Consider the following 10,350-nt stretch of genomic DNA (forward strand, 5'->3'; position numbering starts at 1 on the left):
CAGGTTCATCACTAACCTGTTTATGTCTCAGTTCAATGCAATAGGAAGTTCCTTCACCTGTGCAATCCCTACAACTCTGTTAACACAGAGCCTGCGCAAGAATTAGAGCAGGAAAATGCAGGCAGAGACTGCAGAAAGTGCCTTCTCTTTGCAGGCAGCCCCTGCCCTCCCCTTCCTCTGCCCAAGGCTGCTCTGCAGCACCTTCTCCTCCACACAGCACGAGCCACAAGAGACATCCTGGCAGCTCCTGGCCAGGCAGAGACATCCCGGATCCAGGAGCCCCTTCCAGGAACCTCTCCTGCACTGTCCTGCAGCCGGACACTTACATGTGCAGAGCTGTGAAGGTTTCTCCTGCACTGAGCTCTCCTCTGCCCACACCCTCCAGGCTGCCTGGAATCACTTTCTGCCTGGGTGCCTGCAGTCAGAGCCCCCAGCCCTGCTGCGCTGGGCAGAGGAGCTGCTCCTGGGCAGAGCTGTGTCTCTGCACCAGGGCCCTCTTGCCAGGAGCTCTCTCTGTCCCAGGAGCCTTGCCCAGCTCAGCACCAGAGGCCCAGCCCAAGGCATTGGAATCACCCCTCTGGGAGTTTTGGTGATGAGCCCACGAACCTCAGGCACTGAGAGACAATTGAAGAAATCTCTCAAGAAGTCCAAGTCAGAGGCAAGTTTCCTGCAGTGTCTCCCTGAGGGCCAGCACTGACACAGCCTCCCTTGGAGCTCGTTAGAGCAGAACATTGGAGGCAGTGAGAACAAGGAGACAAAGGCAGTGTAAAGGTGACACTGATGTGTAGACAACCTGGATGTGTTTCACCAAAGAAAAGGAACAGACCTTGTCCACTGGCACCCAGGAAGGGAGATATGTTTCTGTCACACACTGCTCAGGGCTCTTCCTGGGGCAGTAGGAGATGGGGATGTGCATGGACAAGTGCAGGAGAATGGTATGACCCCTGCCTGGTTCATGGGTGGGGTCGAGGAGGTAATGATTCCCTGGTACTTTAATGACAAGCTGTCTCCTCATAGGCCTCAGTGGCAGAGACAACAGCCATAGCCATGGACACAAAGACCTGGGTCCTGTTGGGACTTTCAGCCTTGCCACAGCCCTCTATCCTGTCTACACCTGGCTGTTCAAAGGACTCCCACACTTGCACATCTTTCCCTGCTGGCTCTAGACCCTTGTCCGTGTGGTGTCTTATTGGATCTCAGCTGAGTCTGATAACTCAGATTTTCTTGGTGCAATGCTCCTCTTAAGGCAGCTCTGTAGGAAGCTGGCCTGGTTCCTGGTGAGCGGCACCACTGCTCGTATGGCATCCGTCGTGGTGTTCCAGGCCCTCCTCCTCTTGGGCACTGCTCACTCAGCAGGGTCCCAGTCTGCCCTCATGTGTGGGGTTCCTCTTCCTCTGGTGCAGGATTAAGCTCTTCTCCTTGTAAATGTCGAGAGGATTCTGTAGGCAAAATCCTGCAGTTTCTCAAGGTTCCCCCCCAATGACACTCCATTCTGTCAGCTGTTCATGTCTGCAGGCAGACAGTTTAACCTTCACGTGATTGTGCTCTCTCTGACAAGATGGCAGCATCAGGAGTTGCAGGAAAGTTTGGATAATACAGGAGTAGTGAGTTGAATGGAATTGCAGCACAGAGTCACAGAAGGGTAGGGGATGGGAGGCTGCCAGGTTCCGCATTTTCTGTGCTTCCTTCTCATGCATGCTGTCAGTTTGTCTGGAGCTGTGTCCTGAACTTTATGGGGCTGTGCAGGTCAAAGTTAGAAGGGCCAAAGCCCAGCTGGAGCTCAATCTGTCTATTACTGTCAAAGACAATAAAAACTGTTTATATAAATACTTTAATAAAGGAGGATTAAGGAGAATCATCATATTTTATTGGATGTGGGGGGAAACCTGGTGACAAGAGATGAGGTAAAGGCTGAGGCACTTAATGCCTTCTTTGCCTCAGTCTCTAGCAGCAAGACCAGTTATTCCCCTAGATATTTCTTCCTCCTCATGGCCAGTGCCACCCTTCCAAGGTGCACTTTGTGGCAATTTTTTCTCTCCTGCTATTTCCTACTTCCAAAGAAAGCTCAATAAGTGTGGAAACCACTCCTGAAGTAGGCATCCCAACCCATCAGGCTCCTTGCGGCCTGTCAGCCCAGCAGACAGAAGTCACCTCACCAGCATCTTCCAAGCCATGGGCCTGCTGCTGGCCTTGCAGCTTCTTGGCTGGACACAACCAAGCCTTGTGCCTCCTGCTGTCCAGTCAAGGACTCAAGCAGAAGGGACAGCACAACCCATATGCGGGCCTTCTTTCTGCCTGGGTCCTCCTGGGTATGGAGGCAGAGGGGATCCCACAGTCAGCATGCCAACCAGGTGCCTTCTGCTGGCCTAGCAGGGCCACTGGCAGATGCCAGCTAAACAGTGCAGATCCCAGGGAGAAGTCGAGGGTGACCTGTCAGCTACTTCAGACAGAAGTGACCTCACAGTCCCTTTCCGTGACATGTTCCTGCTGCTGCCCTATCATCTGCAGAGACAGAAGTGACCTCACAGTCACTGCCACAGCCACATTCCTCCTGCTGGGGCAGGAGATCCTGAGGCAGAGCTGAGCTCATCAGAGCATTCCCACCCATCTCCTCCTTGTGTTTGACGAGCTGATCAGATCCATGGCCCCTCATATTCATCTTTGAATGCCATGTGACTGCACAGCAACCTCACGGCTCCTGCCCTGCGCCAAGGGGGTAAGCGTCTAAAGTTAAGGGTTAGGAGAGGGGTTGAAGGTGAGGAGGTTAATGCATAGGAACAGGGGCTTTGGGTGTTAGTTGTTCATGTATAGGATTAGGGACTAGGGCTCACCTTTCTGAGTTAGAGATTAAGGAAAATCTAGTGGAAGGGTTTGGTGTTCTGTTTAAGGTGTGACCTCTGTGGTTAGGGTATGGACAAGCTTTGCGGTTTAGGGTTTTGTTTAGGTCTGTTAAGAAGTTGTCCAGGGTTAAACAGAGCATTTCAATGCTGGTATTAAGGGCAGGGATCAAGGTAAGCATGAGAAAAAGCATAAGGGAAAGAGGCTATGGGCTGAGTTTTGGCTTCAAGGGATACTTTGAGGTCTGGCATTAGAGTAGTGTATTCCTCTCAGGGTGTGGAGTAGCATTTAGGTTTAGGGATTAAGGTTACTGGTTGAGACATGGGAAGGGCCTCACATGAATTTTTGAAGTTAGTGTTAGAGCAGCATTAACATTACCTGAACTCTTTTCCTCTTCAAAATCATTAATTTCTGCTGCCCTAGGTCCTCTTCCCTCCCCTAAATCTCACATTGCTCCTAGCCAGGGTTTAGCTGACCTGCCCATAGCAGTAATCTTGTTGGGATCAGCTTTCTGATGGCTTTCATGATCTCAGAGTATCTGTCTCACCTCTGTTGGCTACTCCGTTCCTAAAAGAGAAGTGTCACCTAAGGCAAAATGGAAGAGGACACAAACATGTCTGGGAGCACCTTGCACAATGTGCCCAGCAGCTCTGCACCACCACAAAAGTGAGCTTCTTGCTCTTAAGTTTTGGTTCCAGAATGGCTCCTATGGATTCAAGCTAACTATTCCCAGGCCCTCATGCATGCTTCAGTTTCCCCCAAGGATCATGGAGGCACTGGCTGACTCTGTGTAGAAAACTGAAAGCAGCCGTGGAGGATGACTTTAGGCCAAAGTTGAAATCTCTGACATGACAGCCAGAGGTGCTGCTCTGCAGAGAGAGGGGGCTGTGGTGCCTGGGGCATGGGGGCACTCTGCAGGACTGTGTTGGGAAGGCTGGGAGGCAGACCCAGCTCATGGGGTCACTGCCGTTGCCCCAGGGCTGCAACGAATCACTCACCAGACTCCTTTGCTGGGGCTGCTGCATGCCCTGGGGCTGCAGAGCTCTCCTCTGCCTGCTCACACCAGATTGAGCACTTGAGCTCTGGTCAGTCCACTTTGGACATAACATGGTGCTCAGCAGGAAATACTGGGGTCATCTTTCCAAGACAAGGTGGCAGTTTCTCAGAGATTGGCAGCACAGCGGTCTGCTTGTGGGAACTGATGAGTTACTAAATATTCATCATGTTTGGGGTTGGAATTTCTTTTTCTTTAATTTTTCTTTTCCTTTCCCTTCCTTATGTGTCTATCTCTCTGTGAGTTTTTATGTTCTTTCCCTTCTCTCTCGAGATGTGTTTCCTCCTCTTCCTCTAGAGGAGGAGGAAGCAGGCAGCTCATGCATGTGTAGTTGCTGGTTGGGGTGAGCAAGGAGGAGGCTGGCCATGGTGCAAGGAAATGGAGGTCGGTGAAGCTGCAGGAGCCCTGGTCTCTTGCCTGGGAGATCCCCAGCACAGAGTGCCTGTGCCCCGCAGGGCCAGCCCCGCTCCCCAGGCCAGCACAAGAGGCCTGCCCCAGGCACAGAGCTGCCTGCCCCAAGCAGGTGCCTGCAAAAAGAGCTTTCCCTTTCTCCTTTACCCATCTGTGCAGGCCCAGAAATGCTGCCCTACTCTTCCCCAGGGCCATCCCTGCTCCCAGAGAGCCTTGCCCAGGGCAGTGTGTCTGTGATGGCCTGGCTGGCTGTTGCTGCTTCCCTCCCCGTGCTCCCTGCAGGGCCCCAGCTGGTGGTGCTGCTGCAGGGGCTGTTGTGCCCTGGGACCCCCGGGGGTCTCCCCCCTGCCTGTGCTGCTCAGGGTGGGCAGCAGACCCAATTCCATGGGGATCTCTGCTGCTGAACCCATTTCCATCTGCCCTGATGGCTCAGCAGCACAGGACAGTGCTTGGCAGGGCCACGGGGTGTCTCTAAGGGCACAAAGGGCAAGCGAGTGCTGCACCAGACCTCGCCCACAGCACTTCAAAATGGTTATCCTCAATTAATCTGCAGTCTTATGGGCCTTTGCCTGCTGGCTCTTCACCACCTCTTCTGGCATTGCAGAGCCCTCCTTTAGCCCATGGACTCCTCAGATTTGCCTTTTCCTTTACCAGACCCTTCTTTGGATGGTCACTCATTTTATGAGGTTCTAATCACTGCCCACTGAGCACATTGTCCCTGCAGATCCCCTGACATCTGCTGGAAGCTTCAGATTCCTCTCCAGGCTGGCATTGGACATCTACCCCACTTCAGGGGACAGTGTTGTCTATTTGGGCATGTGCTGCCACAAAAGGAGTTCTTGGCCCAGCCCTTGGTTCCTCACAAACCACACTGGGACTTTCAGCCCGTGTCCTTCATTCCATGAAGAACCCCAAAAAATCAGAAGAGCAGGGAGCAACCCCTTGGCTCTATTCCTGATAACACATTTGGAAGAGGTGTCCAGGCTTCTGGATTTGCCCTGAGCAGCCCCTTTTGTTATTTTGGAGCTAGCAGGGAGGCCAGCTGTGACCCAGGGCTGCACAGTGCCTGCTGCTGCCTGCAGGGACAGGGATGTCACTGTAGGGACAACAGGACTGTCACCAAGGTACATGAGATCTCACGGATTATCCAAATACAAGAAGCACAATGAGGAAGCCAAAATAGAGCAGCAGTGAAAAGACCAGGTCCTGCTGCTGGCCATGGCCATGGCTCCAGGGAAGCAGCAGCCCCAACCTGAAGGCAGCAGAGAGGCAGAGCCCAGGGGGCAGTGAGGGGCAGCCCCGAGGGCCAGCAGGACTGCTCCTCCATGTGGCAGCTGGACTCTTGGCTCCGAGCCCCTCCTGCATGCTGGGGCAGCTCTCCAAGCTGCAGAGGAGGTGGGAAGAGCGGGATACTGAGACACATCAGGTTCTGACAGCTTCTCAGTTGTCATTATCTACAAGGCAAGCATGGTTCTACAGGTACATGAGACATTTATGTGAAAAAAAAAAGAATAATTAAGAGATATGAAAATAAAAATACCATTATTAAATGAAAATCTAAAGATGCAGTATAATATATTATAAAAGAATTATAACAAAAGACTATCCTAACAATTTTATAGAAAAACAGTGAGTTCTGATTGGATTGTGGGCTTCAGTATTACTGATGAAGAAGCATGTATCCAAAGAGTACCCTCACTGCGTCCTTGAGCTCGTGGTTCCTCATGCTGTAGATGAGGGGGTTCAGAGCTGCAGGAAAGACTGAGTACACAAGTGCCACCACCAGATCCAGGGACGGGGAGGAGATGGAGGGGGGCTTCAGGTAGGAAAACATGCCAGTGCTGAGAAACAGGGAGACCACAAAGAGGTGGGGGAGGCACGTGGAAAAGGCTTTGTGCCGGCCTTGCTCAGAGGGGATCCTTAGCACTGCCCTGAAGATCTGCACATAGGAGAAAACGATGAAAACAAAACAAAGAAAGACTAAAGAAACACTAACTACAATAAGCCCAACCTCCCTGAGGAATGACTTTGAGCAGGAGAGCTTGAGAATGTAGGGGATTTCACAAAAGAACTGGTCCACGGCATTGCCTTGGCAGAGGGGCAGGGAAAATGTATTGGCAGTGTGCAGGACAGTATACAGAAAGCCACTGCTCCAGGCAGCTGCTGCCATCTGGGCACAAGCTCTGCTGCCCAGGAGGCTCCTATAGTGCAGGGGCTTGCAGATGGCAACGTAGCGGTCATAGGCCATGATAGTGAGAAGGAAATACTCTGCTGATATGAAGAAGAGAAAGAAAAAGACCTGTGCAGCACACCCTTGATAGGAGATGGCCCTGGTGTCCCAGAGGGAATTGGCCATGGCTTTGGGGAGAGTGGTGGAGATGCAGCCCAGGTCGAGGAGGGCGAGGTTGAGGAGGAAGAAGTACATGGGGGTGTGGAGGCGGTGGTCGCAGGCTACGGCGGTGAGGATGAGGCCGTTGCCCAGGAGGGCAGCCAGGTAGATGCCCAGGAAGAGCGCGAAGTGCAGGAGCTGCAGCTCCCGTGTGTTTGCAAATGCCAGGAGGAGGAACTCGGTGATGGAGCTGCTGTTGGGCATTTGATGAGCTTGGACACAGTTGTCTGTTGAAGAGAAGAAGGCAGAATGAACAGATTCCTAAGAAGAAAACCTATTGCAAGACTTAGAGCACCCCCAGCCTGAGCCTCTCTCTTTGCAAAGAACCTTTCTGCAGCTCTCTTGAGCTGTGGCTGGTGCTGGCTGAGAGTGGCACTGGGAGCTGGGGCTGCTGTGGGCTCCAGAGGAGTCCCTCCTGCTTTGCAGCAGGAGGAAAGCAGGAACATGGGGGAAACTCAAGTTCAGTCTATGAGTTTTGCAGTGTTGTTGCAACAACAGATCTGAATACAGAGCAGAGCAGAGCTGCGGGGATTTTGTTTGCTTTCTTTTTGTTTGCTTTTCTTATCCCAGTTGCCCCATAATGCTTAAGAGAGGCGTTGGATTGTTGAACTACCTGACATTTCCTGTGCGCTCCTCGTGAAATCCTGTGGGTGCTAGGAGGCAAAGGGACTGTGCCTTGCTGAAGACTGAGCAGAGCAGATATTCCCACCAGACCTGTTCTCAGCAGCCCTGTGTCACCCCTCTGTGAGCTGCAGGACCATCCCACTGAGGTGTTTCCCTGAGAAGAAACTGGAGACAGCTGAGAACAGAGAAGCCCCAGTCCAAGTGCAACTGGACAGCATCCTCACCTTGTTTCTGTAAGGCTGATCAGGATCTCAGCTCTTCCCTCCTAACCAGGGGTGCAGAGGCCTCCCTCCAGCTGCCCGCAGACAGCCATCCAGCAGCACGGACATGGCCTTTGCATGGAGGTGTCTTCTTCTTGGGGAACCTGGATAACACAAGGATGCCATGAGAGAGCGGCTCTAGCTGGAGAACAGCCCGCAGCCCAGGAGTATGCCCCATGCACAGAGCCTCATGCACCCCACAAGCTGGGGTGTCCCAGAATTGCAGCTGCAACCCCTGCAATGTCTGGAGGATGCCTGGCCACTCCGCTTTTGGCTGACCAAGGGCAGCTAGGTTAGGGCACTCAATGTGGCTTCTGCCAGTCTTCCTCACCACGCAGTGCAATCCAGCAGGACTCTCAAAGCCCACTGCATTGCCCACTGCCCTCCCAGAAACAAGACCCAGGAGGAGACCCTTCCAGGACGTGCAGCTGCATGGCCCTGCAGCCAGAGACTTACCTTGTCAAGGGCTGTGCAGATTTCTCCTGCAGTCAGCTCTCAGCATCCTCCCACTCCCAACTGCCTCCAAGCCCTCTCTCCTTCTCTCCTCTCTGTGTCTCTGCTTCAGTCAGAGCCCCCAGCCCTGCTGTGCTGTGCAGAGGAGCTGCTCCTGGGCAGAGCTGTCTCTCTGCACCAGGGCCCTCTTGCCAGGAGCTCTCTCTGTCCCAGGAGCCTGGCCCAGCTCAGCAGCACAGGCCCAGCCCAAGGCATTGGAATCACCCCTCTGGGGGCTTTGGTGATGAGCCCACGAACCTCAGGCACTGAGAGACAATTGAAGAAATCTCTCAAGAAGTCCAGGTCAGATGCAAGTTTCCTGCAGTGTCCCCCTGAGGGCCAGGACTGACACAGCCTCCCTTGGAGCTCGTTAGAGCAGAGCATTGGAGGCAGTGAGGACAAGGAGACAAAGGCAATGTGAAGGTGACACTGATGTGTAGACAACCTGGATGTGTTTCACCAAAGAAAAGGACTACGCCTTGTCCCCTGGCACCCTGGAAGGGAAATCTGTTTCTGTCACACCTTGCTCAGGGCTCTTCCTGGGGCAGTAGGAGATGGGGATGTGCATTGCCAAGTGCAGGAGAATAGTCTGACCCCTGCCTGGTTCATAGGTGGGCGAGGTGTCAATTAGACTCTGGTGCTTTAGCAATTGGTTGTCTCCTCATAGGCTTTAGTGGCAGAGACAACAGCCATAGCCATGGACACAAATATCTCATAAGACAGCTGTCTGTGAAGCCGGCCTGGTTCCTGGTGAGCAGGCACCTCTGCTCTATGGCATCGCTCGTGGTGCCCAGGCCCTCCTCCTCCTGGGCACGGCTCACTCAGCATGGTCCCAGTCTGCCCTGATGTGTGGGGTTACTCTTGTCTGGTACAGGACTAGGCTCTTCTCCTTGTAAACGTCAAGAGGTTTCTGCAGGAGAAATCCTGGGATTTCTCAAGGTTCTCCCTGACTGACGCTCCATTCTGTCAGCTGTTAATATCTGCAGGCGGATGGCTCACCCTGACTGTGCTGTCTATTATAAGATAACTGCATCAACAATTGCAGGAGTATTTGGACAATACAGGATTTAGTGGAATAAAACTGCAGCACAGTATCACAGAATGATAGGGGATGGAATTCCACTGGATTCTACCTTTTCTCTGCTTCCTTCTCATGCATGCTGTCGTTTTGTTTGGAACCGTATCCTAAATGTTGTGAGGCTGTGCAGGGACAAAATTAGAAGGTCGAAAGACCAACTGGAGCCCAATTTATTTACTAAAGATATATAAAAAATAATATATATTTTTAAATTCATAAAATTAAAAAAAAAAAAAGAGGATATATGAGAATCTTCATCCTCTATTGGTTGTGGGGGGAAGCATAGGTAAAAGTGATGAGGAAAATGCTGAGGTTTTGATTGCTTCCTTTGCCTCAGTCTCCAGCAGCAAGAACAGTTGTTCCCCTGGTACTCAGACTCCTGAACTGGTAGATAGGGACAGTGAGTGGAATGAAGCTCTCATACTCCGTGAGGAAATATTTAGAGACACGCTACTCCACGAAGATATATGCAAGTCTACAGGGGCCAGATGGGATCCACCCAAGGGTACTGAGGGAGCTGGCCGAAGCACTCACCAAGCGGCTTTCCATCACTGATCAGCAGTCCTGCCTATAAGGGGAGGTCCCAGTCAACTGGCGACTAGCAAAGGTGACGGCCATCTACAAGAAGGGCCAGAAGGAGGATCTGTGAACTGCAGGCCTGTCAGTCTGACCTTGGTGCCAGGGAAGCTCATGGAGGGGAAGCAGATTATCTTGAGTACCATCACACAACATTTACAGGACAACCAGGAGATCAGGCCCAGTCAGCATGAGGGAAAGTAGTCAGCATGAATAGATGAGGTAAAGTCTGTGGATATGGCCTACCTAGACTTCAGTAAGTCTTTTGAGACCATTTCGCACAGCATTCTCCAGGAGAAACTGGTTACTCGAGGCCTAGATGGATGTATGCTTCATTGGGTTAAAAACTGGCGGGGTGGCCAGGTCCAAAGAGTCATGGTAAGTGGAGCTAAATGCAGTTGGAGGCTGGTCACTACTGGTGTCCCCCCGGGCCCAGTACTGGGGCCAGTTCTCTTCAATATCTTCAACAATGATCTGGACGAGGGGATTGAGTGCACCCTCAGTAAGTTTGCAGATGACACCAAATTCAGAGCGAGTGTTGATCTGCTTGAGGGTAGGAGGGCTCGGCAGAGGGATCTGTATAGGCTGGACCCATGGGCTGAGTCTTGCACTTGGGGCACAACAGCCC

The 10,350-nt window shown here is 52.3% G+C and overlaps 1 protein-coding gene across 1 annotated transcript; it reads right to left on the reverse strand.

Annotated features, from left to right (window-relative positions):
• Positions 1-5,963: 5,963 nt before the first annotated feature.
• Positions 5,964-6,896, reverse strand: LOC136787291 (olfactory receptor 14A16-like). The gene has a single exon (XM_066984445.1). It carries the CDS (start codon positions 6,894-6,896, stop codon positions 5,964-5,966), a length of 933 nt encoding a protein of 310 aa, XP_066840546.1.
• Positions 6,897-10,350: the final 3,454 nt, after the last annotated feature.

Source organism: Anser cygnoides, chromosome 28 (assembly GCF_040182565.1).
Source record: "Anser cygnoides isolate HZ-2024a breed goose chromosome 28, Taihu_goose_T2T_genome, whole genome shotgun sequence".
In the NCBI taxonomy this organism is placed as follows: Eukaryota; Metazoa; Chordata; class Aves; order Anseriformes; family Anatidae; genus Anser; species Anser cygnoides.